Genomic DNA, 26,018 nt, shown 5'->3' with positions numbered 1-26,018 from the left:
GGGGGAAAATCTCTCGGCAACCGACGCCAAAAAACAGGATCCTGTTCTTCTCTATCTTCAATCTCGGAGGCAGTCCGCGTCATGAGCTACCGTTGCATATGGTTCCCGCATAGGCACCAGTGTAGGGATGAATCCTGCGCCGACCATATGTACTCTGCATACCGTCCGCACAGCACATAGGTTCATGGCTCATGCGGACGACAAAGATTTCCGGACAACACATAATGGCCAAAACACACACTGGCCGTAAGCCGGCTGAGAAATCACCTTTTAGCGACAATAATATCTTGACACGACGGTTCTCCGCATTCGGAATCCAACATCACATCTTGGAATATGTGGCTATGATGTACCTTGGAGATAGGTATTACCACTGCGGGCGGCTCTGTTGAGTTCTCAAGTTATGCACATATGACCAGTTGTCCCAGGATTTACCAAACCGCCGCTTCAAGAATTACCTGGTCGTTTCATGTTATGTACTCTACATACATGCGCCGGGAAGAGACTCTAGAAAAACAGCCACTCCCCGACTTGCTACAGATTTTCCCAATCAATTTGGTGATCACATGAGGATTTCCCCAACCGGCTCGCCGCCGGTGTTGGGTGTGCTTTTGGCTGCCGTGCGGATACTTTGGTCACCCGTCTGCTTCCTCCGTTGAATCCAAACCATCCAATCCAGAGGAAAACCGTGCTGAAGGGCAAGAGCTGTAGGGGTACTACTGCTATGATACATAGTACAGTAGAGTACCAGCCTCCCTGCTGAGCTCGGGGCTTTTCCTTTCCGATAAGTCTGAGAGTTCTGGTCTCAGAGAATGGGACTAACTAATGGAATCCTAGGCTAACCGCTAACGTCATGCATTTTTGAACGTCGCAGATTCTTGTCACGTGGCCAGTCTCTAGTGTGAAACCCATCGTCAATCTCAAGGCTGGTCAACATCCACCCTCAGCTCAACTACAACATCGCATCAACCAACAATGCCAACTCGCGACCGCTACGATCCGGCTCGAGATATCTTCACCTCGGACCCCATCTCGGCATCTCCGCCAGCCCGTCCTGCTCCCCCACAGCAGCCCGCAGAGCAGCCCGCCGAGCAGCCCATTGAGCAGCCCGTTGAGCAGCCCGTTGAGCAGCAACATGCACCCCCTCTCCAGTCCTCGCCTCCAGCAGTCCGTGTCCGCGAGCCCCCCAGATCCCCTCTTCAGTCCAGTTCGCCCTCCCGTGGTGCCGCGTCCCAATCTTCCGTCTCTCCCTCGCGCAAGCGCAAAGCGTCGCCGCCGACACGCAGAAATGATGAGAGGGATCGGCAACCACTTCCCTTGAAGCGGCGTCGTGCGGGCTACGATGAACAGTCATCCTCCGCACCTCCTCGTCGCCGCGACAACCGCGATCGCGAGTACCGTTACAACTCGCCGCCGCCGCCGATAATCCCCGCGCCGAAAGATGATGACCCTACACCTCCTCCCTCGCGTAGGTCATCTCCTCCACGCCCACGCAAGCGTCCTGGCACATCTTCGCGTCTTACCGAGAAGGAAAAGGAACTTCTGCGGCAAACCGTTGAGAAGCGTGAGGCAGAGCAGTCGAAGCCGGCGCTCCCAGAACGTGTCGAGGAGGTGGTGCGTTCGCACTACAACGATAAGAAGGAACTCGGCAAGGAATGGCGACAGTCGAGCAAAATCAAGGGTCTGCGGTCCTTCAACAACTGGGTCAAGAGCACGCTTATTCAGAAGTTCTCTCCTCGTGACGACTTTGACCCCCGTCGTCCCAGCTACAACCCAAACGATCACCTCGTCGTTTTGGACATGGGCTGCGGTAAGGGTGGTGACCTGCTCAAGTGGAAATCAGCCCCTCAAGAGGTGGGCTTCTACCTCGGTGTCGACTCGGCAGATGTCTCGATCGCGCACGCCCGTGACCGATACAACAGCATGCTTTCCGACCAACGACGTGGTCGCCGAGGCCATCCGGTCTTCTTCGCGGAATTCCACGCCCTGGACTGCTGGACCAACCCACTCAGCAAGATTCCGATCGTCCAACGCATCGGCTATGACGCTAATGTTGGCCCTGGATCACGGGGAAATCCCCGCCTTTCGCCCGCTGGCTTTGACGTTGTCAGCATGATGTTCTGCATGCATTACGCCTTCGAGACCGAGGCAAAGTGCCGGGCCATGCTCAAGAACGTGTCGGGATCCTTGAAGCCTGGCGGGAGGTTCATCGGCACCATTCCGTCCTCCGATGTGATCTCTGCACGTGTCCGCGGAACCGACAAGAGAGATACCCTCCCCGAGAACCCGGAGCACGGAATCCAGGAATGGGGCAACTCTATATACCGCGTGAAGTTCTCTAAACCGCCTCCTCGGGCCGGAACTTTCCGTCCACCGTGGGGCTGGGAGTACAACTTCTTCCTTGAGGAGGCAGTCGAGGAAGTGCCTGAGTATGTGGTGCCGTGGGAGGCTTTCCGTGGCATCGCTGAGGACTACGGGCTCGAGCTCGAATATCGCAAGCCGTTCCATGACGTCTGGAGGGAGGAGAAAGATCAACCCGAGATGAGGCATCTCAGTGAGCGTATGGGTGTTCGCAACCGTGATGGTAGCTTTGCGCTCGGCGACGATGAGTGGGAGGCGTGTGGTGAGTTTACCCTTTTCTACCCCCGTGGGATGCGTTGTGGCTAACGATGAGTGCAGGATTCTATCTTGCCTTCACTTTCAGAAAGGGTGGATTGTAGAGCCCGGCTTTCGTTGGAACAAAAATATGGCACTGGCTGATCAATTTGATTTCGGTTCGTTTGCGCGTTTGCATGTATGATTCCACCTTTAAAGGCCTTGCGTCACTAAAAATGTGATCGCAATTGTTCGCGCTATTGCTTGCTACTGTCGTTCTAATGCTTTTGATTTTCTTTGGTCCATAAATGCGAAGGGATGGGACTTGATGCTGCGACTTGATGCTGCGACGGGACGAGACGGATGGGCTGGATGGATAGGATAGGATAGGGGGAAATAAAACGTTGAATTTCGGGACATCTCCTTCACGTATGCGGGGAATAAACGTAAACTCAGCGAACAATGGATCCACCGCTTCTGATCGTGTTCTACTCTCGTGGGTCATCGTCGTGGCAACAGTAGAAGACCTCTCTCTGCCTCGTCTGAGCCGTCGCACCCGCCCTAACCTCCATGGGTATTCGATAAAAGACCAGCACTGTTAGCTTATGGCCTACTCCGCCGTCTGCGTGGGCGAGTACGTCTACATCGACGGCGGGGTGGCTAATTGCCGCGTTACGGATCGTGAGCCTGTCAGTGTGTGTGACTGTGATCTGAATGGGCACTCCGTCAGATTATCACTCGAACGAGATTCTAATGTGAATTAATCCGAACCTCGAGGTAGTAGCGATGAGGTGGACTGAGGTCCCAGTGGTTAATAGATGAGGTTTGTGGGTCGATGGAGAGGATCTGCTTATGCAGGGAGGCCATTTCTACGATCGTTCGATCATATGATGAACGGTTGTGTTGTGTTGGTTGCGCGGGCTTTAGGTGACTGATTCTACGGCGCAGCTGGAATACCTCACGATCAATTGACTCCAGGAAAAAGGCGGGAAGACGGCGGTATAATCAAGCGCCGCTTACCGGTGGAGGGGAGCCTCTCACACCGACGTGTTCCTGTTCGGTGTTAGTTCACAACGGGGAGCGGTAACGTCGACGAGTGAGTATCATGATTCATGATTGTATTCCGGTCTTCTGATCCGCAACTGCGAAACCGAAGCGATCTTTTGTCTATGGAAATTGAATGGTTTGTGTTCTCATTGCCAGCTTACCGACTGAGCGGTGGTGCATATGGGCCCAACTCGGGCCCAATTCCGCCTCGATTGCGGACCAACACCGACGCCACAACCCGAGTACATGACATCTATGTCCTCTCAATGCCAGCCTTTATGTGCGTGTTTACCTGATAAGTATCTCGTTATTCCGCAGCCCACTTACCGACTGAGCGGTGGTGATTGCAGATGTGCCCAACTCGAGCCCGATTCCACCTTGATTGCTAACCAGTACATACATTCTGGGGCACACACCTGCATTCCGTACGGGAATCGGATGGTCATTGTGGGGGGCGACTAGCCCAGCAATCGCGAAGCAGGATCAGTTGATGTTTCTGATCTTGACGGAGCGGACGTGCCACAAGGCCCCTTTACCGAGTGACCAGACTCATGGGCAGAACAAACCGACCTGGCTGATGATGGAGGACGGATTACCTAGGTATGCTGGGTGTAGACGATAGCTCCTGGGCTGAAAGCTTTCGTGCCAATCCCAAGTATCTATAACTTGTCGAAAAGGATCTAGCCATTCTTGTGATTTCCTGTCGTATTTCTTCTTTCGGTGGTAATTCTGTCCACCAAGTCCTTGGAATTTATGAAAACGAAATGCGTTGTATTCCTAGAGTGCAAGAAACTGTATTTCTTTCAGAAACAGAAGTCATCGTGAAGCATGTGAGCGCGTCCGGCTGGGATGAAACTCGTAAAGGTTCCAAGGTTTTTGTTTTCTTTTTCCTTTGAGTCCTAGGCTCTGGAACATAGTAATCGGTAGAGTATATTCCCAGAAGATCACCGGCGAATGCTGAAGTGCAGTATAGTCGCGGTTGTAGCGGCTATTCACCCTGACTGTAAAGTAACTCGCAACTTGGGTCATGCGATCTCACTGGTAAAAGAAGTCACCACTGTTGGCTCGCCGGATTCCGAGCCCTTGGAAATGAGGAAAACGCCGCTTGGAATTGTGTATAGGAAAGCGAATTACAGGCTCGTCTTGTACAAGATCACGATGTCACGAGTTGCAGCCTTTGTGGATACTCGGGCGAATGATCGCTAGTGACCGGCTTTAATATGTACGGCAAGGACAGGAAGCATTGTCGACCAATGACATTAGGGCCCAGAAATCGTGCCAAAAAAAACGTATTGATAGGTATCCTCAAACATTATAGCTTTTATGAGACTTGTACCTGCGGCTAATACAGTTGAGTTTGTGGATGTGAAGGTGTGGCATTTGGTTATTTACTACGGGCAAGTCACGGTGGGAGAGAGTGTGGGACGGATTGAAGACGAAAAGGAGGAAAAGGAGCGGATGGAGAATAAGAAAGCCAGAGCGGAAGTAGAGGAGGAGGAAGAGGAAGAAGAATAGGAATAGGAGGAAGAATAGGAAGACGAAGAAGAATAGGAAAGGAAAGGAAGCAGAATAGGAAGTGAAGAAGAATAGGAAGAGGAAGTAGAATAGGAAGACGAAGAATAATAGGAAAGGAAAGGAAGCAGAATAGGAAGTGAAGAAGAATAGGGAGAGGAAGCAGAATAAGAAGACGCAGGAGAATAGGAAGAGGAGGAAGAATAGGAAGAGGAAGAAGAAGAAGTGCTGGAACGAGTGTGTTCCTGTGAGTAGTCCACTAGCCGTTCGGAGGACCAGTGGTGGAGAATGCTTGGAACGTTCGGTGCGGTAGCGGGTCCAAGTTCGGGTTTCTTTCTCTCCCACTCTCTCAAACCCAAACATACCACTTCTCTCCATCTAGATCGTTCCAGTGAATCGCCTCCACGAGTCCTTCTAACAAGAAGAAGACGAGATGTGACATCGCAACCGAGGACAACCATTGGCAAGGTGCAGATATAATAGTTTTATGGCCTATGATCAGCCCAACATCATTTTTACTTAAGCCCCTGGAAGGCGAGCCAAGGGAGGTAATGGAAACGGTAGGCTGTCGTGAAGTTCGAAAGGACAAGTATGATGTAGTTTTGAGTAGACGTGTACCTATTTTGGAGACCCACGAGGGCGAATTTGGAGCACACCCCCGAAAAGTGTGTTGTTATTGCGGACTAGAGTAACTACCATGCGGCCGGATGTGGTTATATGAATTGATTTTATCTTCTTTTGCTATCGAAGCGATAATCTAGTATTACCTATACTACAAGGTACATATAACTTTCTGCCGTTGCTCCGGCTGTTATGCAGCCACGTGCTCGGTAGTCCTATATCTACCCGTTCTTGTGCATAAAGCGCAATTTGCCGCGGCCCGAAATTCACCTCTCAACACCAGCGCCCATAACCATAGCCAGCATATGTAGAGTAGGTACTTGGCTCCGAAGATTCCATCCGGAGGTCGCTTAGAGTACCTATCATACATGCTATTCCCACACCAGTCCATCGATCTCTCTCTCTCTCTCTCTCTCTCTCTCTCCCCGACAGTGGCGATGATGCAAGGGCGAGATTTGCCGGAGAAATCTGGTTGGGCCGGCCGCTGGGTGCCTGAATTATGCCGTATGCGGACTCGCCGGCCGACGGTCCTACCGACCGGTTCCTTCCGTAGACTGAACCCTTTTTTCGATCCCGCATGTGAGGGCAATTAGAGTATGTATGTAGAGTATGTATCAATAAGCATGTCTCGGGAATGTGGTCTAACTAGCGAGATGGTCATATTACAACTACAATTCATATCTCGCATCCGAACTGAACTGAAAGGATCGGATCATGCTGACACTACGACCTAGGTACGTAGTTAAGCGGCACATAACATAGCGTGCAAGCCTGATCATCCGCACTCAGTCCGCCTCTGTGGATCTCGTTCCGCGGCGCTCAGTGGTGGGGCCGCCGAGCGTACGGCTCTCTCTCTCGGCATTCTCGAATTCCACCGAACGTTGGCTTTTGTTTCGAAACATTTCGTACGTGATCGATATCGTACGGTTACAGCTGTTCTTACCAGCTCCGAGAGTATCACTATAGAGAAGTAGGTGTTGCGAGGCTGTCGCTAAGCCTATCAATTCGACAGGTCACAGGCCCGGGATCATGAGGCCTGCGTCTCTCATGCTCATTATTGCGCGTGCATTCCTGACTGCGCATGTATTATAAAGTATCTTCGCAACACTATAAATCCTAAGCAGAACCCTAAGGAAACAGATATGCTTTCGTCGGGACTGCGGATAACTACCGTTGGGCCCTTGTTTGTTTTCCTCCAGCGGGGTTTTTTTCCATAGACTTAGGAATCAGGACCGAAAGGAAAGGGCGAGGAGGCTGTGGCGGCAAGAGAGCTGAGATTGTTACCGGTATTCACGATCGCAAGGTGATATTCAGACTCCAAGCAGAGGTCCTTGAGAGAACATACGAGGTAACAATTAAAACCAGGAACAGGAACCCGCAAAAGGTGGCAGCACCGTACATCACTCTGAGTTTCGGCCAGTAGCACCTGCCGCTTTATGAATTCTCTTATGCTTCGTTTCGGTAAACTTACAGAAAAGGACAGTAGGTAGTTGAACTGACATGGAACGATGGAAGTATGTAGGTACATACGACTACTGTCTCGAACAGGTACGCGAGGCAACGGTGCGCGGACTACTATAGATAGTCGTTTTTAAAACGTGCGCAGTTCTTGAGCCACTGCGAACCTCCACTTGTCCAGCTTTCCATCGTAGGATGGCAATCTTCCTCTATCGTGTACACTATATTCATGTGAACAATCGCGTAGGTATTCACGGTTACTGACCCAGTGGTTCTACCGCGGGTTCTCGAACCCGGCAGGAATACCTACTACAGGATCAACCGCAAACCGGTTTTAGTTTTACTGTAACTACGTATCTACGGTTGAGCCTTGTAAGCTGGAGTCGGGCTGATGGTTTCCCATAAGCACTACGGATGAGCGGCGAGGTAGTAATAGAAAGCCACGTGAGAGTACTTCCCCTGACATCTCGACTAGGCAGTTGGAACATTCTCCACACGGAAATCCAATCGGAGGCGAAACGTTTCCTAAATGTCCGTCGCTTAGAAAGAAGTGTCGGAATCCGATGGCGACCTTTGTATGTGTGTAGTGCATTCCAAGCGGAGCCAAAGTTCAAACGAGACGGAAGCCTTACGCATTCGTCGAACGGGCTTGGAAATTGAAACGGCGAGGGAACTATACCGAGCCGGGCCGCGTGAGAAATCATAAATCGCAGCTGTCCTTCTTTCCGTCTTTCCTGCTGCGCGTGTAGTGCTGCACCAGCTGCATCCTATCACATGCGCTCCTTGTTCCTAATGTGCTATTCAGTCCCCCCCCCTCGGGGCTTTCGCCGTCGCCTCCAGGACGTCTCGACGTGGCCGGCTTAATCACTAATAATCACTCGCGACCTACCAGCCACTTGCGTAGGTACTTACTCTACTATACTTTCAGACGCCTGCACTGCAGCTACTATAACCAAGGGCCGGAGCATTACTATTGTGTTCCTGCCGTTAACCGGGCTCTACTCTATCGGAGACGTGTAGTCTTTGCCTCGCATTACCGAGTATGTAGCATGGAAACCTCAGCCGTACGCAAGTATGTACCGGTATGCATACCGTATTCGTCCCCGACGAACTGGAAGAGCCAGTGGCTACATAGTAGTCTCGATGCGGGGGCAAGAGCTCGTGTTACCGGGAATATCGCCGTCGTGATGGGGAGGGGAATTACAAAGTATAAGGTAATGTGCCGGAATGCCGAGTGGATTCGAGGGCTTGAGGAGGAGGTGGAGTACTCAGGAGGAGGAGGAGAAGGGGCTACAATGCTCGTTCATTGGACGGTGGCCAACGACCATGGTTTTACATTATGTGCAATACATACGAGGAAAGAGAGTAAAATAAAATGCAACCCCGTCGGAAGTATGTACTACTATAGGGGGGGTTGGTGGGGTCCCGGTGTGTAGTGGCTCGAAATACCTGAAGCTCTTTTTCTCCTTTCCTCCGTATGTATGATACCTATTACCTACAAGGCTAGAGTGATAAGGAAATAAGAGATGTAGTGGGAGACTGTGAATTAGTGATCCGATGTTGGTGGTGCGCGCAGTACTTACATACGTACATACAATGATATGAGCAGCAGTGGTCCGCCGAGCCATGGATCATGGGTCGGTTTAGAAATCAGGAGCTCGAGCTCGGCATCCCTTACGGTGCTCTGTGCTGCGCATCACTCAACCTCTACTGGTAGCATCGTGTTAGTCCGAAGTCCGAAGTTGCACTTGTCTCGGAAAGATTATTAGCCACTCATCGCTGACTGTTCTCGTGTGGGGCGGGAATAGAGTGACCACGTAAATAAGAAGTAGTTGGTAGTAGATCTGGCAAAGAAAGCAAAGAGATGGAAGAAATTCAGGAGACTGGCCATGTCCCGAAACGAAACGAAACGAAAAAACTTTCATGTTATCCCTTGTCCGTGCATATAGCAATCTGAAGTGGGAAGTGGGTCCGCACCGATGCTCCAGAGACATCAGACATGGCTGTTCCAGGCAAGTATTGAGAACATGATACCCCCATTGCGAACGCCGCTAAATACATACTTATTTCCGCCGCGCGAGCAGAGCATACACACACGCACACACACCCTGTGTTTCAGTAGTTTATTCTTGCTCTACTGGGTCTGTGTATAGTAGTATATACATCACAATGGTCCGCCCGTTTGTTGCCACTCCTGGGCCCTGGCGCTTGCAAGTAGGTACATAGCTCGGTAAGCCGGAGATGTCAATGTGACGGCTGGGGCGAATAACACGAGTTCGACGGTTTGAGGGATAGTGGTAGTGGGGGTCTACCTACCTACTACTACCGGTACACCAAGAGGCTGGCAGGCTGGAATGTTAATGTTTTACTAACCTGCATACGTAGTTGCCGGAAAAGGGGTCTTTTTGCTTTGAGTATCCTACTAAGGCTTTAGATCGGAAGTCGGAAGTTGCTTACTATCGAATCATTCCACATGACCCTAAATGTAGTTACATGTGTTTTCCACACCAGCCGATGGTAGAGTAGCCACCCTATATCACTCTGGATCTGATACCGACGGCTCATCGAGGAGGGGGGGGGGGGGTGAGAAGAGCAAACGCTCTGATACGACCTATGGCTGACAGTGTTCGTCGCTCCGCGATTGGAACGCTTACATCCATCCATCCTACTAAGAGTCGGGGGGGACGACCACCCACCCTTGTGTTAACTACATACCTAAGCTTGCTTGATGCTTGACAGAGAAAAAAACCGCGTTTCCAGTTTCCCACGCAGACTGCCGTCCGCTCTCCTTTACTCCCGTTGGCTCGGGAGTTGGGCGGAGGGGCGGACAGGCAGGTAGACAGGCGGGCTGTGACACAAATGCACAAATGGGTGAAGGATCAAAAAGGTTGTCTGGTGACAGCATGGGTGGGTTGAGTGCGTACTCACCCCCCATTCAGCTGGCTGGCTAGCTAGGAATAATTACCGCAGATCATATCGCGACACCCGGCTTGCCCAGTCGAAAGGAGGAGGATAGGGAGAAGGAGAGGGAATGGATTACTCGACACGTCGTAACGGTACAGATTTACTTACATACTATAGTCTATTGTTTGTTCCCACTCCTGATCTGACTTACTAGAGTGCCTAAGTAGCGGTGTGTGGCCTTATCACTGCAGGTATGTATTGGTATTGCCATTGGTATTGGTAGGCGGCAAAATTACACGGCGTCTGGGGTTACATCCTTCTAGAACACTTGGCCATCCCCTCCACCTCCCCGAGAGTGGAGACAAGAGGCAAGAGACTAGAGACCGGCTGACCCTTCCATTCCCATCCATTCCCTTCCTTTCGGCTGCCCAACCGGGATAACTTTAATCGGTCTGGTCTGGCCTTGCCCTGTATTAGGTATTTCACCGACGAGGATGGCCAACCTAACCTAACGCTCTTCTCGTTCGCCAGTCGTCGGGGTGTAAACTCCATCGATCTGTATGGGGGTGGAGGGGGGGATCTACCGATGCCATGGGGGTGAAGAAGAAGCATCAGCGATTCGATTCAGCGTTCATCCCAGACGATTCGGGTGCCGCGAAGTGTACACTGTACAATTGTACCACCTATATACAACGTACATACCTATTCCGCGAGCCCCGCGCGCGGAATGCGAACAAAGTGCTACTGTCAGACCCGCCAGAGTCCAGATCCTCGACGATGATTTGTCCGATGTGCGAGCTGGGAAATTGTGCGAGGCCTCTTGCAGGATGCACGGCTTCACCACATGTATGTAAATATCCACCTAGTTAAACTGTGTAGATATTGTATCGCGCACATCTTCCTGCTCGGCTGTGTGTGACGCACCCGCGTTGGGCGGCGGCGACGACGACGCGACACCGGCGCCTACTTTCCTACTTCATACCCCTCTCTCGTCGGTGATGTGCGATGTGCGATGTCTCCCGCCCGAAGTCGGCGCTATTGTTCCTTCGGACGATCCTTCAGCCCCGCATGCGCGCGCACGCAACTCCACTCCCCACGCCACTGGGGATCGTCGACGGCGGCCATACAAACGGGATTCGAAACGTATGTCAGGTACTAGTAGGTATGGCACGGTTCGGCTTCAGGAGTTCAGGTTCAGCCGGTGGACTCTGGAGTCTGGAGTCGCCAGAAGTTAAACAGCACCTCCGAGACATGGACCCCACCCCAGGGCCCACAGGACCAAGAGCGAAACTGTGGGTTAGATGGATGGATGCGTGGATGGAGGCATGGATGGGTTGACCCTGGGGTTTAAGTTCTCCACCACCGTGGTTGGAACTTTGGGGGTTCGCGTCTATGTAGTGCCTGTTGATCCACCGGACCACTGGTTCGACATCCAAGTATAGTACTACTTTAGAGTCTAGATACTGTACATATTATACACACTCTACTTGCATGCTGCGTGCATGGATGATGGATGATGGATGATGGGGGAGGTCTCTCTTTCATCGGAGTTGTGCGGGCGGGCGCCGCTCAGGGTCAGCATCAGCATCAGCATCATTCCGCATTCCGCATTCCAGCATCTTGGCACCAGGGGGACTTGAGAACCATTGGCTGTGGCCGCTGGCGGGCCAAGATCTTGACTTTGCGAGGTCGAGATTCGAGAACGCACCGGGACCATGTCAATATATGTACGACTAATCATACCTCTGCGTATGATACGGTATCCAACTGTACTGCGTATGCAGGTCGCTCCTGGGATGCGGAGCCCCGACGAATATCTTCGAAGCGCATCTCACTGGTCGAACCCCATTGCTCGTCCGTTACCTGTCCATTGCCGGATCCTCCATAGAGAACGGTCGCTGACAACAGCTGCGATAGCTGCGACACCTGCCTGCTTGCGACAGCGGAAGCAGGTACGATGGTGTTGGATATCCCATATGGGTGGCCCGATGTCCGGATAGTGTTTCGTGGGGGGGCCGATACAGGGGCAGTACCGTATTATGTAACCAGCAACTTGGTGAGTGAGTGAGTGAGTGAGTGTGTAGGGCACCAACGTGACAACGTCTCCCAAGAGCGGGTATCGGAACCTGCATTGCACTGATCACGATAGCGGCCACACGCAAGCTCGACGGTTTTTCCTTTCCGGCGTTGGCCCAGCATCCAGCTGCAGGTTGTGTTCGCTGTCGGAGGATGCTCCCGAAACAGGGCTGGCCCGTTCGATACATCTCTTGGTGAGACGGCTTTTTTGCGGCCATGATTGCATGTAGGTATGTAGTGCATGCATATCGATCCTTGGGATCGTCTTAACCCAGATGTGGTCAGATGCCGACTGTCGGAGGTGAGCGAGGAGAATCGGGATCGCGATTTGCATACATAATAGCGGAAAGTGGAGTGCCGAGACTCGAGAAAGGGAACTTGGGCTCCCGCTCTCCCCTTCCTCTAACGGACGCACAATCTCACCTCTTCCAAATACTTATACAGAACCCCTAACCCCCCGCAATCGTATGCACCAATTAAAGTCGAAACTGCTGTTCTTTTCTCAATCGAGATTAACTAAGAGAGTCCACTCGCGCCAGTAAAACCGTGAGGCGGTGCATCGAGCTCGGAGCTCGGCGTGCGGGGCTGTGGATTCAACTACTTTTTTTTTTCTTTTTCTTCTTTGTCTTCGTCAAAGACCGCAGACCTACTAGTACTCGACCTAGAGGGCGCTGGGCGCGGACGGGCGTCAGCCGCGGCAAAGATGCCAATTGGAGGAGTGGATGGCGCCGGCGGTTGATCACGATTCACACAAACGGTTCGCCGGTCGAGAGTCGAGACAAGCTTTCTCCACCACCACCACCCCCCCCCCCCTTCCCTAGAGGGCCACGATTCATCATTCGTACGACTTCTGGATGGCACATAGGTTTCAGGCTTTCAGGCTTTCAGCTTCAGCTTCAGCTGATGTCGTTGCAGAACTCTAGCTGAACGCCGGGAGTCACCGTTCACGATGCAAGTTGATGCAATGATGCTTCGATCCGATCAACCTGTCGGAAGCCAGGAGAATCCCGCGGCCAGCGCCGCAGCGTCATACCCTCTCCACTGGACGATGGACGATGGACGATAGATAATGGATGAGGGAGATCAGCGTGTGCTGGTCGTGTTGGGCTTGCTGGATGGGGGAAGTGAGTTCATCGAGTGCGTCGGTTGCATTGCATGCACTGGATGCATTGGGTACGAGTATTTCAGCCGTTCTATAATATAGGGCAAGCGGGGGGCCCAGATTGCCAGAAGAGGGTGTTTGGAGGTTTATGGCTTCCGGCTGCGAATCCCGCAGTGGGAACATCCCGATACTCCGGATCCTCCATACAAATTCGCATATGGCCTCTGTGTCTCGACACTCGATCCACATATCATGCCAATTTTCTTAGCAAACACATCAGTACATACCATAGGTACTTTACTATGGCCAGCTCACCAGCCACCAAGGACTTCTCCGGATGCCGAACCTCTAAAAATTCCCGTCCCGAGGATTACGTTTAGTTTGCAGCACACAGCCATACGTATCGAGTCGTTCGTCCGGAGCTGGGTGGGATTCGGCACATATCATGGTCTCGACTTTACTCATCAGACCTGAGGAAACAAACTACTAGTGCAAGCTACAGATGACGAGTGCCCGCTTCACAGTAACTACTCTAATCCTTGTTTTGGAAGGGAAAACGTCTCGCTTGTAAGCTGTCACCGCATCAACGGCGTGGGCTGTGGCGGTCCCGACTTCTTAGTAGCCTATGGCATGCAGGCGCTCCCCTCCGCATTTTGCACACTGCCGACATACCAGCGGCAACCACAGCCCAAGAGCTATGATGCCGGAGAGCACTGCACTCCGTTCTCCTCTCGTGAGTCGTACTATTTTCTAGCTACGTACGTACTGACTATTGTTCAAGTTATCCGCTTGGTATGACCTATTGTGCCATGACATAGTTACGAGCGGGTAGACCCTCACCGCGTGTTGCTATGACATAGCAGAAGTTTTTTTCAGTCTTCCAATCGTCCGGACCAGCGGTCAGTTGCTCAGTTGCTCACTGTGTTCGCTAAGTCGGGACTAACTACTCTACCAGAAAAAAACAGGAGCATGGGGTTGAATTTCGGCGGGGAACCTCTTCCTCCTCCTCGGGGGGCCGGGGGAGCCGGTTAGCAACCTTCGAGGGTTGACTGTTTTCTGTCTGCTGCGGCCCTGCGGGCGCGGGCTGTGGTAGCCGAGCAGAGGTTGAAACCAACCGGATTCATGGTGGTGGCAGTGGACCATGGGCCATGACGGAGTCGGACAAGGGAACGCAAGAGAGAGAGGAGTTTGCTTTTGTTAGCGCAGCAGCAGTAGTGGTAGCAGTGGGGGAGTTACATGGTACTTACTTAGGAATGGTTGCGCTGAGGTGCTGAAGATTGCCCATACATCGTTACTACCGATAGTGCGTACCGTAGAACGCACAGGCGTTTAGCAAGGCACATTCTTCTTACGCCCGGCTATTCCTTAGCGACGCTGGTTTTTTCTTTCAAACCCGAAGGTTTTGGATGGATGGTTATCTCTGATCATCTCTAAAGTAGCTTCCACCTGCCCCTCTCGCGACTCCGATTGGCGGGAAACCCCAACAATTGCTGGCCCGCGCCGACCACGCCCCATGTACAACCCCAAGAAGCCCTTATGTAGTATGCGGAAACACGGCCATCACTTCGGGCCTGGCCCTGGGCGGGCCCCGACAGAGACTGACCAGCAACCGGCCGTGCAAGGAAGACCAACCGACAAATCGCGTACATGTCCAATGCCTAATTGTTTCTCCAGACTCCAGAGCGAGAAAGCGGGTGCACGCGCGGCGGAGGGGGGGTATCTGTCTGTCTTTCCATCCTACACGTGGGCATCGACTGAGGGAGGAGATGGCAGCCATCATGACCGTGGAACTCTGCAGAGGCAAGCAGGCAGGACCGCACCCATCGAGTAATGGCTGGCGAGAGAGCTGGCGAGAGCGGGGCGTCACCAGATGGTTTTTTCTGCCGGTGGAATGCGGAGCCATCTAGGAAGCTCCTGGCGCTTTTGATGTCTGTCTGTAGAGTATTTTTGTTTTTGTTTTTTTCTTCTGGGGCCGTTCGAAATCGATTGACGAACGACGCCTACTCTACGGCAATGCACGCAAAACCCTGACCCGGCCGGCGCGCACTCTCGACGTCTTGGCGGTAAAAGAGCAGAGCCGCTGCTGCCTAGATGGAGGCTCAACTTTGGCCATTTGGGCCCGGGCGGCTGATTGGCCCAGGACTAGACTGCTCCCTGCCGTTACCGCTACCCACCCCCCCTGCTTCTCGGGTTCCGTCCTTTGAGCCGCCTACCTACCTCGCAACCCTATGGAGCATTGGAGCACATCGATGCCGCTAAACTTGTGGGGCTCAGACGTCGAGACCCAGAGATAGGTACGTCCTACTATGTATGCGTATGCGCCTCTATCCATCAAACTCTTGTTGACAACGACAGTCCCTTCCGTATGTACTAACCAGTACACCAGGGACCAAAAACCCTCGTTCGACCGCACCCGCAACACAACCCCCCCTCGAATACCCCCACCCCCCCGCATCGCCCCTTCCGCTTTCCCGCTTCGCCTTGTTTTGTGCCGCAGTCGCTATCCTACTCCTCTTATATATTTCCATTGGCTGCTCCCTCCAACTACTCTCCCCGTTTTCCAGCACTTTGGGGGCCATTTTGTGCATATCAATTGCTAATCCTCAGCCCTGTCTACGATCCTCAAGCCATCAAGCCATCCTGTGCCAGCGAGCTGCCAGCCACCGTCAGCTATCCCTCTGCCACTGTCCTCACACCTTTCCCGGACCGGTTACTTGCCTCCCTAGCAGCCACCCTTCCCTCTCGTTATCGTTGGTTCAGAATTCCTCTCACACCTACCACCCCCTCCCCCCACTACTACCGCCATTCCTATACTCAAGTAGATAGTCAGCCATCTGTCTCGGTGCCCTTGTCTCCCCCTCCCTCCTCACACTCCCCCCCAGATCTCTTGTGTTCTCCGCCTGTTCGCAATTTGTCCATCGTTGTCTTGGATATCACAGACCACCATCTACTCTACCCTCTATACACCCCCGCCGACTACCAAATACCCTATTCCTTCCATCTCCTATCCGCCTGACTGTCACTCTGGTTCTTATTTCCTTCCTCCATCGAAGTCAGCTTTTACGATAGAGAGATACCGCACGGACGAAGCCAAACGACGTCAGCTGCCAGGGATCTTGACTTTTCTTCTTCTTCTTCCTCTACATACGTGCGTGAGCACCCACCCACACCCAACCAATTAGCTATCCAGCCTTGCGTGTGCGGTCACGCCGGCCGGCCTGCGAGTCCCTACCCGCCCCAAGCCAACGAGATCGCTTGCTCCATTGATCCTGATCGCCCACGCGGCTTGCATCGTGTGTACCGAGAGTTTGGACGATGATGATGATGGATATCGATAGCACAGTAGACCGGAACGTGTCGCGGTGAGTTGATGATCGGTCCCTTTTTGCTTTCCTGTCACTGTTTGGTTTTTCGTCCCTTCCCCGGTGCGCAGCCGTCCTCCCGTTGCCGTTCGTCCCTCACACCGTGCCCCGCCACGTTTACTCGTTCCACGCCTTGGTGCAGTTTCGGTGGTGGTGGCCGTGGTGGTGGTGCGCAAGCGGGTCCGAAGCACATCCATTGTGCGCAATCACCGAGACCATATCTTCCCTATGCGCTCCCTCGCAGTAATTATTTCCATCGGCGAATGCGCGTGATTGCGCAGGTGCTTTGCTAGCAAGGAAACTGTACGAGTATGTACGGCACACACATACTCAGTACAGAGCCTGCCCGCCTCCTACAGACCCATAACCCCCCCACCACCACCGTCGCTTGTTCGAGTTTCTTTTTTCCTCCTTCATCTCCCCTAGTTTCAGTACTGCTTCGTGCTGTCCTGTCCTGTCCTGTCTCGGCCCCTTTCCTACTCGTCCACTTGCATTGCCTCTGTCCACTTGTCACTCCTGCACAGTCTGCTGCCGCAGACTGTCACTCGGTGTTTGTACTATGGCCGGGCCCCTGTCGTTCACAATCGAAACGAATCATCAGTCGAACTGACGCGCAAGAATCCCCCAGCAGCCTTACGACAGTGCTCCACCAGATTGACGAGTCCGACTCTAGTCACAAATTGGAGAGAAGCCAAGAATCCACGTACGTGCCCATTATCCATACCCCCCGCCATCCCCCATCCCTCCTGCCCTGGCCCCATACACCTGTCATGACATGTCGGATTGCCGACAAAAACCTTCTCTGTCCCACCTTGCCTCTCGCATCTTTTTTTTCGTCTTTATTTTGGAATTCGCTCTGATGTTAACTTTCCTTCAGTACCCTTCAGTATCGCCCATTACACGCAAGCACATGCCCACATTCCTCCTGTTCATCCAGTGACACCGATATATCGTCGCCATATCCTTCGGCGCCATACTCTCTTCCAAGGACCACTTGTCGACCGATCCAGGTTACCGAAGCCGCCGCAGATCCTCCACAGAATAGAAATACTATGAATTCTTCCGCCGAGTCTTCCGTATATTCCCCCCAAACCATGTCTTCCAGTGGGTTCGACAGGTACACCAAGGAATCGAAAGGGGTTTCCACATGGCGCTCCGAGACTTCTTCGGCGGGCGACGACAGAACTCATAATCATGTTGCCAACATCCGAAATTACCTTGCAAGTGAAGAGGTCGTGCAGCTGCAAGAAACCCAAGCCAAGGAGAACGCCCGATCCCACGAATCGCGAACCGTCCATGACCGCGCCAATCCTCTCCCGAACATCACAAATTACTCGGCAGCGCTTCACGACAATGCTTGGCCACTCGATATAGATGCCGATACCGTGTCTACGATCGCGGATGACACGACGCAACGGAGCGATCTAGACGATATGTGTATCGGCCTGAGCTTCGCCAGTGACGACACCGTCATGACGGGCGGCGACGGGCAGCAGGAGAAATCCTGGGATACCCTGGGATCTGAATACGTTGCGGCCCGCTCGGGAGAGCGTGAGAGACGATTTTCTGCCAGCTTCTTTTCGGATATGTCCCAGTCACCGGTCGGCGTGGCTATGAGCTTCATGAGTGATTCCGGATTCTGCGAGGCTTCCCCCGGGACAACTGCCCATCTCATGAGCTACCAATCCCCGTTCATGGGGTACGATAGCAGCCCCGAGCCCTTGCTGGAACCTTGGTGGGGAAAGGAAAAGGCCGTTGACAATCGAGATCAGCGTCTGTCTCACCTGGTTTGAGTTTGTTATTGTGAGGAAACTGATGATTACAGTAAACGGGGCCATGTTTCCTAGTCTCTTCCCAGCGCCGTCGCCGCCGATGTTCGAAGACCAAACAAAGCACGCCCGCGTTCGCAATTCTCCGCCTAGCATCTCGAGTCCTAGCCGCACTCTCCAGGGCTTCGCATCTCCCACGGCGTCGACGGATAGACTCACAGATGGCGGCTACCGTACCATCACGGCGAATATCGTGCGGCCCATGATGCAGAATCCCGCCCTTTCCGAATTTCGAAACGTCCTCCGACAAGCACACCTACGGATGGACGATGGAAAGATAACGACACTGAGAGACCTTGAAAATGTCCTCTTGTTGGAACTCGGTCATGTATATCAACCCCACTCCGCGCCCCTCCCCGCTTGTCACGATGGATCTTTGTTACTTACTATGTCTGAAAATAGCAGCCGGATGGATGCACACCTTCGTCGTATCTCCAACTCTCCTTCGAATTCCTCGAGCGCAGCGAACAGCTCTGGCCACAGCTTTGTGACGCCGACCTCTGCCGTCCGCAAGATCTTCCTTACAACAAAAACTACTTCCTCGACGCCCAGCACAAGATCATCGGTACGGCCCAGGTCCGTTTCAAACTTCAGCGAGAAGAATTGGGCAGTGTTCTACAGAGCATGCGACAAACAACCTCCACGAATATCACTACTTCGAGCGTCGGAAATACGAGGTAATTGCCATGCGATTCTCTCTGGGGTACTTTAAGTATTTACTTAGTGAGCGCTAAGCTAATAATAATGCTTGTTCCTAGTGTACTTGCGAAAGGGGGCGTGCTACACAGCTTAACACCGCTTAAAAGGCTCACTAAGCCCGGGCCATCAGACGCCGGGTCTACTCGCAAGAGACCGAGAACCAAGGCATGCGACACATTTTCTTCCCAGGAGTCCAAAGAGAGAGTATCGGCAGGTATTAGTGCTGCGGTGTGCGACCGTGTCGCTGGAATAATAAGCATGCAACCCCCAAGCCAGTCCCGCGGGTGCGCTTCTCCTGATACCGATCCCTCCGATCCCACCAATCCCTTCTATGACCCCACCTCTTCTTACTTAACTACCGGCCCGCCAACTGAAACCCACGTCTTCAGTCCACCTTTCTCGCCTTTTAATTACAACGATGTGAATATTGCCACGACACCACAGTTACAACAACATAAACGAAGCGCAAATTCAACTGTGCCCCGAGCCCTTGCAACCATGTCGGGCAACTCAAGTCAAGCCGGGAATTTTCCGGATTCTCCTTCGACACTAGCGCCCAGCGAGAGCTCCACCTCCCCTGGCCCCTCACGACGCCGAAATGCCTCAAGATCCACAGCAGAGCCCAAGTCCCACTGCTGCGAGAAATGCACCAAATGTTTCCCACGGGCATGTGACTTGAAGTGAGTTAGGTCTTTGAATATATCCCGATCGGACATGCATGCTGACCGATGACTGTAGGAAGCATGTGAAAACCCATGACAGGCCCTACAAGTGCACGGTTCCAAAGTGCAATTATCACATCACTGGGTTTTCGGCCGAAAAGGATCGCGACCGACACTACCAGGACAAGCATGACAGGAGCACCCCAATGAAAGTCTGTAACTATAATTGCGGATATTCGAGTCGGCGGGAAAGCAATGTGAAGCAACACATGGAGAAGGCTCATGGATACGAATACAAACGTACCCGGTCGGTTCGAGGGAAAGCAAGACAGGGGAGCGCGGGAGGTAGATGTAGCCAAGTCTCGTCCCCTCGGGCACTTCCTCCTCGGTCCCGCATATCCTCGCCATCGTCAGCACCGGCCCACATGACTACCGGGGTGCAGCCGCCCCAGTCGGAGACATCTAGCGCCTACGCGACACCGATGATGGGCATCGTCGACGGGTCCACCGACTCGTCTCCTATGTATGGCCTCGACGACCTCTCGCCAGGTACCATGCAGGAATGCAGTCCCGAAATTGCGCCGGTCAATTCCTTCCCTCCCCTTCTTTATCCGCGGCGCGAATCTCCGCCCATGGGAATCTCCCCGGCCTACATACAGAGCCCGGATGAGGGTAGGAACTTCGAGCCGGCTCCGATCCTTTTCCGCAACCCGGCAGTGGCTGTCGAGGCCATAAATGCCACGCACAGCGATGTCTCGGCGTACACATATCCGTCATGGCAAGCACGGACACCGGTCGACTGTTTCGTCAATGCCAACGCCAACAGAGATGCGCCACTGGGAGGGGAGGACCTGTCACCGGTTTCGGATTTTGCAGATACGTTCCTTCGCGATTGCCCTCCCCACATTTGGGACGATAACGCGACACCAGCAATAGACCCGGAGTTGCCTGTCGTTCCCAACGACAGGTACGATCCCAGCCGGGATCGCGATTATTTCTAAACACCATTGGTACGACGTCTAGTTCTTTGAAAGTTCAACAGTTATTTTAGATACGATATGGGAGGGAATGGCATGACGAGTCTTTCAGCCGAATTAGGCGGTTTTGAGTGCAGGTCCTTTGATTTTGTTTTTACTTTTTTTTTTTTTTGCATTGGTTTTCAGAAGCGATTTTTTGGGAGGGGATTCTTTTTTTTTGCACTCATTCGGTGAAGAGTATTTTGGCGGGAAGGGACGGATGGATGCAATTGGTATGGTGATGATATTCTCACTGATTTGGAACATTTTCTGCAGCTCGCTGCGCATGTATGTATGTATATTTTTGACGAATGGCATGGTTATCGTGGGCATGGATGGAGAAAGGGTTGGCTCTTCTTCTTTTTTTTGCTTTTCTAGCTGTTTCTTTTTTCTTTTTTCTTTTTTCTTTTTTCTTTTTTCTTTTCCTTTCTTCTTCTGTTCCTTTTGGACTTTTTAGGACTTTTGGGGGGCGGGTCTCATCGATATCTCTGTGCGTGTGGGCGCATTCTTGCTTCGATATGGTGACGATGGGATTGGGTTGGGTTGGGTTGGCGGGAAGGGGGATATTTTCGGAGATATGGTGAGGACAAGGTGGGAACTTGGGGGGCTCGAGGCGGAGATCATCATCGAGCGGGGATTGGGGGATATGTCCGATATGTCTTCGTACATTACATTGTAGGTACTTGTCTACCGGTACTGCTATGTACCTACTACGGTGCTCCGAGCAACCTTTTACTTTTACTTTCATGTCAATAACTTTTTGGCGTGTGGGTGTATAAATACTTTGTTCCATTGATGTGGTCTGGGTCTTGGGCTTGGGCTTTCCGTGCAGTGTGCTGTGTGTAGGGGATGTCTACTATCTAGCCGGGGCAACTTGTAAGCACATGTGAAGTGGGTAAAGAGCGAGGCGAAGCGAACAGAACAGTCCGCTCCAACTTCCGCTACAGATCAACATATCAGGAATCCTATCCGCTGTATGTACGTACATGCGTACAGTGCAGTGCAGTGCAACCAGCAGCGGTAATCGGATGGGATGGGGGGTGGGGGGCAAGAGATATCATACTCTACCGGTAGATACCCAGAGTCCAGAGTCCAGAGTCCAGATTCCCCCGCGGGCGACGGGCGGCGGGCGACGGGCGTTTCCTCGGTAACCCTGGATTATGCTACTAGTATACAGTGCTATGATCCGCACGCGCAGCGGATGGGGGTAGGTCTGCTGAGAACTGACTGTGGTTTGGAGTTTGGAGTTTGGAGTTTGGGCATTGGGCTTTGAGCTTTGTAGTCTATTGCGAGGTTCTGCTACCTTATTCATGTACTGTACTGTGAACTTTCGGATGGGGATGGCAGGGGGGGATGCAACTGTGGATGTCGGTTGATCGATACCTGGGGGCGGGGCGGGGGAGGTATAGTATCGATACCGATATCGATATCAATAGGCAGGGAGAGGGATATGGGGAGGCTTCCATGCGACATCTCTGTCGTTTGTTTACTCGGCGAATAGATACTATTAGACGGAGGAACCGGTACGGTGGGTTGAGGCCCTGCGCGGCGGTACGGCGGCAAGTACCAGAGTCCTTGTTCCGCATAGGGTTCTCCCAGTGCCTATCGCTGGACGGGGGGATAGCATCTTGGTCTTGGGTATTTGGATATACAGTCACTCTGTTTGGATGGATATGAATGGAAGGATGGACGGGCTGCTATACTTACATAACTTCCAAGGTCCCCGGACACTACTTACTTAGAGAACCGGTACGGTACCTAGTGTCCGCTGGGATGGGATGACATTGGCTATATACATCATGTGAGGTATCTTTCTTTTTTAGAGGGGGAGACAATCCAGCATTACGCGGTATACTGTAGCTGCCCGTCCTTCGCTTGAGCGGTGGGATTATTCCCCCTTCCCTCCCGCAAGCAAGCAAGCATCGGCGAGACGGACGCAGGGAACACAGGAATCCAGAGCCAGAGCCAGAGCCAGAGCCAGAGCCAGAGCCACAGCCAGAGCTCAAGATAGCTTCTGGCGTATCACTTGTCAACCCGCAGTGCGTGTCTAGCCTGCGCGGCGGATCTGGCGAGGGAGGGGGGGGGGGGGGGGGGGGGGCTACTAATAGCATCCACGAGCAGCCACGACCACACTGTGTCCACCATCTCTATTGCCAGATTCGTGCGCTGCACCCTAACGATTAATCGCGTGAGATCCAGTCGCATTCTCTCCATAGGTGTGTGGGGTGGGGAGAAGAAGAGATGGTCCGTCCGGCGGGGAGGGGGGGCACTGTGTCCCATCACTTGCCCCATCACTTGCCCCAATCTTTACCGGAATTAAGAGACCTTTCACTCCACTCTCCACTCCACTCTTCCCTACTTATGTATTCAGTTATCACTTATCATTTTGTCTCGTTCTGTTTCGACTCCTGTTCTGTCCCGTTCTGTTCTGTCTCGTATCGTCTCGTTTCGTTTCCCGGAAGCGCCTCCACGCTCATGCTCATGCTCATCATGCTCGTACTCATGCTCATCATGCTCGTGCTCATGCTCATGCATGCCATGGCCAAAGACGCACTGACGCCGTACGTTTGCATCCAGCAACACATATCTACACACATACATGCCTATCTGGAGTATATAGCTAGGAGCACTGTTTATTTTTCTACGCACGGGTAACGGAGTGGATAGTAGATTGGTCTGGCCTGGCCTTGATAGATATTCGAGACTTGAAAGTAGTCTGTGTCGGCGTCGGCGATTCTGTGGAGGGAGGGTGAGAGGGAGGCGTTTGTCTCGTTTGGTTGATGGAGACTCATTCAAGTGTGTGCCTTTTCGATCCCGTGGGTGGGCGTGCGCAGACGGTATGCATGTATGTGTGTAGTATGCATGGCCCACGGATGAATCGGGGTTTTCTACTTTTAGATCTGCACGGTGCGGCCGCTGGGCAGTGGACAAGCCACTCACTGATACTGAGATACTGAGATGCATACTTTTCCGTAACTCCGGTGCGCGCACGCCACATCACCTCTGATATCGCCGGCTCAATTTTGGAAGGATATCATGGCTTTGGGAATTTAAGCTATGTAAGATGTGTACCTAATATACCTGGGTGGGTAGGGAAGCACGCCAGCCGTCGTTCAACTGGAGGCTCGGCTTATGGAGGCCGGGGACGGTTAACTGGCGGGTTCGCGGGCGGATGGGCAGCTTCGAGGAGACATGGGGGGCAACTTGTGTAGATGTGATGGGGTTTGCGGCTAGTTATTGGGGGAGGGATCTACTACTACTGCTATGCATACTACCACGGTACTCTGGAGGAGAGAAGGCCGGGAAGGGAACCTTATGGTGGAGTAAGTAAGTACGGTATGTATCTGCATGGCACCGGGTGTCAACTTTCAAGTTCTCTGACGTGATATTTGGTCATTAAATACCTACCTTAATACTTCTGAAGTAGTTACATCCGAGAAAATGGCCGAAGGGCTCGATGGATTAACAGTTATCCAACTACCGGTATTATTTTGGCGTGGGTTCGTGAATTCATCGTCCGCTCGGTTAAGAGGCCAGTAGTAGAGCACCGTACCTAGAGTACCGTAGTGGAGTGGAGGAAGGAAACGTCGGCGGGCTACCCTGCATACTAGCCGGGGTCCAACTACTAGTAGTTACTACCCCGCTACATACATCAGTGACCGGCGACGGGAACCGGGAAGGTGGGCTCGGCCATGGTGGAGAAACGGAAAACTTTTTGCGGTCCGGCATCGGCGGGGCTGACGTTTGGTGGCTGCCATGGCGCCGCTAGAGGGTAACTACCGGTTCGATAGCCGGAGGAGTCGCGAGTGTGTTCCGAGGAGAAGGAGGAGGAGGAACTTGGAAGGAGGACGGCCAACGCGAGCGCGCGGCTATGGTCCGTGGTGCTCGACGACGAGGTGAGGTACATAGGTAATTGGCATGCATACTGCCAACCACGGTACTAGTAAAGTAGCCACATACCGGCACCTCCCTGAGCCGAGTGGGGTGGGGCAGCGGTCCGCGGAGGTTCTGTAGAATTATCCCGCGATCTCGCTCGCTCTCGCTCCTGCTCCTGCTCAGCTGCTGGATCACTACTCTAGCGCCTACGCAACGAACAAACAAACAAAGTTAACAAACCCGCTTTTGCCAATCAATCTATATCGGGCAAGAACCATGCCCGTTGCTCATCCGCGCCGCGCGGGGTCACGACTCACGAATCACGATGGATACCGGTATCGATAACTACGTACGCACATATCATACATCATACATCACGGGCGTGATGAATCTATGATTGATGACTGTTGGATTTCTAAAAGTAGAACCGAGTCGGACGGTGCCTACAGCAACATTGATGATTGGATCTCCTGAACCTTTCCATGCTTGCTTGCTGAAGAGGAGGAGGGGGGGCGGGGGAGTGGGGGGTGGGAAGCAGTTCCTGCAGCAGCACGCAAGAAATGCGCACCACGCTGCACCGCTACCGTATGCACTCTCGAGTCTCTCCACACCGCGGAGGGAGGGAGGGAGGGCGAAACGTTAAATCTTGTATAAATCTATGTAGGTTGAGCTCACTCTACATCTATATTGGGCCTTGCGATGCTGATGCCCCCTCGCACAGGTGGGGCCGCGCGGGGCTTGAAGGGAGAAAAAAAGGAAAAAAAGCCTTCAGTCTTTGGATTCTATAAGTAGAACTAGCAGTTATGTCTCTCGGGATTCGGAGAGGAGTATATGTAGATGGTTCTATGATAACTTCTGAGGGTGAGAGTGTTGTGAGGTAAGCGAACCTGTTGGAACTTGGAAATTGGAACTTGAAGTTGGGGGTGGCCAGACTAAAAATAGGTGCAGCCACCGGAATTTTGAATTTTGGAAAGCCCCGACGCACGTGCACTGTGCAACGGGGACGAGTGATCGTAGATGCAGTAGACGGGGTTTCGCCGCCGCGATAATCTATGTACATCGCATCAAGGTCGCAGTAGTAAACATTTACTGTAGTCATCACAGTGAGGCCTAGTTACCGGAACGTTTGAATCGGTAATATACACAACCTAGGAGCCATAGGCCCGTAGCAGAGTGTGATAATTTGTGATCCATTATCGACGGCAGGTACTCTATTATCTGCCAACCGCTCTTCAGGCTCTACCGTCGTCTACTCTCCC

General features: G+C 52.7%; 5 protein-coding genes across 5 annotated transcripts; 3 read left to right on the top strand and 2 right to left on the bottom strand.

Moving 5' to 3' along the window:
• Positions 1 to 497: 497 nt before the first annotated feature.
• On the top strand, positions 498 to 3,033 carry BZA05DRAFT_384597 (mRNA capping enzyme-domain-containing protein). The gene is made up of 2 exons (XM_051482328.1): positions 498 to 2,623; positions 2,680 to 3,033. The coding sequence occupies exons 1-2, from the start codon at positions 976 to 978 to the stop codon at positions 2,718 to 2,720; spliced, it is 1,689 nt and encodes a 562-aa protein (XP_051343460.1). The 5' UTR covers positions 498 to 975; the 3' UTR covers positions 2,721 to 3,033.
• A 5,455-nt stretch (positions 3,034 to 8,488) lies between these two features.
• BZA05DRAFT_384594 (uncharacterized protein) lies at positions 8,489 to 9,308 on the bottom strand. The gene has a single exon (XM_051482327.1). The coding sequence runs from the start codon at positions 8,859 to 8,861 to the stop codon at positions 8,571 to 8,573; it is 291 nt and encodes a 96-aa protein (XP_051343459.1). The 5' UTR covers positions 8,862 to 9,308; the 3' UTR covers positions 8,489 to 8,570.
• Positions 9,309 to 10,100: 792 nt separating this feature from the next.
• BZA05DRAFT_433145 (uncharacterized protein) lies at positions 10,101 to 11,698 on the top strand (the record flags this gene model as incomplete). The annotated part of the gene is made up of 7 exons (XM_051486251.1): positions 10,101 to 10,140; positions 10,352 to 10,388; positions 10,615 to 10,695; positions 10,898 to 10,983; positions 11,017 to 11,280; positions 11,322 to 11,429; positions 11,536 to 11,698. The coding sequence occupies 7 exons, from the start codon at positions 10,101 to 10,103 to the stop codon at positions 11,577 to 11,579; spliced, it is 660 nt and encodes a 219-aa protein (XP_051343458.1). The 3' UTR covers positions 11,580 to 11,698.
• A 5,737-nt stretch (positions 11,699 to 17,435) lies between these two features.
• On the top strand, positions 17,436 to 21,307 carry BZA05DRAFT_433144 (uncharacterized protein). The gene is made up of 5 exons (XM_051486250.1): positions 17,436 to 18,450; positions 18,503 to 18,834; positions 18,909 to 19,183; positions 19,265 to 19,885; positions 19,944 to 21,307. The coding sequence occupies exons 1-5, from the start codon at positions 17,730 to 17,732 to the stop codon at positions 20,866 to 20,868; spliced, it is 2,874 nt and encodes a 957-aa protein (XP_051343457.1). The 5' UTR covers positions 17,436 to 17,729; the 3' UTR covers positions 20,869 to 21,307.
• A 1,853-nt stretch (positions 21,308 to 23,160) lies between these two features.
• BZA05DRAFT_384579 (uncharacterized protein) lies at positions 23,161 to 23,924 on the bottom strand. The gene has a single exon (XM_051482326.1). It carries the CDS (start codon positions 23,845 to 23,847, stop codon positions 23,251 to 23,253), a length of 597 nt encoding a protein of 198 aa, XP_051343456.1. The 5' UTR covers positions 23,848 to 23,924; the 3' UTR covers positions 23,161 to 23,250.
• Positions 23,925 to 26,018: the final 2,094 nt, after the last annotated feature.

This window comes from Tricharina praecox, assembly GCF_024521635.1.
Source record: "Tricharina praecox strain CBS 144465 chromosome Unknown BZA05scaffold_2, whole genome shotgun sequence".
Taxonomy (NCBI): domain Eukaryota; kingdom Fungi; phylum Ascomycota; class Pezizomycetes; order Pezizales; family Pyronemataceae; genus Tricharina; species Tricharina praecox.
The sequence above is the reverse complement of the archived record's forward strand: the minus strand, read 5'-3'. Positions and strand labels throughout refer to the sequence as shown.

What these genes read in the sequence shown, in the direction of transcription:
- BZA05DRAFT_433144 (XM_051486250.1), top strand. Translation starts at nt 17,730, where the DNA reads ATGAATTCTTCCGCCGAGTCTTCCGTATATTCCCCCCAAACCATGTCT. An exon ending in CGTTGACAATCGAGATCAGC is followed by an intron (nt 18,451 to 18,502) that starts GTCTGTCTCACC and finishes TGATGATTACAG; the next exon opens with TAAACGGGGCCATGTTTCCT. An exon ending in CCACGGGCATGTGACTTGAA is followed by an intron (nt 19,886 to 19,943) that starts GTGAGTTAGGTC and finishes CGATGACTGTAG; the next exon opens with GAAGCATGTGAAAACCCATG.
- BZA05DRAFT_384597 (XM_051482328.1), top strand. Translation starts at nt 976, where the DNA reads ATGCCAACTCGCGACCGCTACGATCCGGCTCGAGATATCTTCACCTCG. An exon ending in CGATGAGTGGGAGGCGTGTG is followed by an intron (nt 2,624 to 2,679) that starts GTGAGTTTACCC and finishes CGATGAGTGCAG; the next exon opens with GATTCTATCTTGCCTTCACT.
- BZA05DRAFT_384579 (XM_051482326.1), bottom strand. Translation starts at nt 23,847, where the DNA reads ATGCATCTCAGTATCTCAGTATCAGTGAGTGGCTTGTCCACTGCCCAG.
- BZA05DRAFT_384594 (XM_051482327.1), bottom strand. Translation starts at nt 8,861, where the DNA reads ATGGCTCGGCGGACCACTGCTGCTCATATCATTGTATGTACGTATGTA.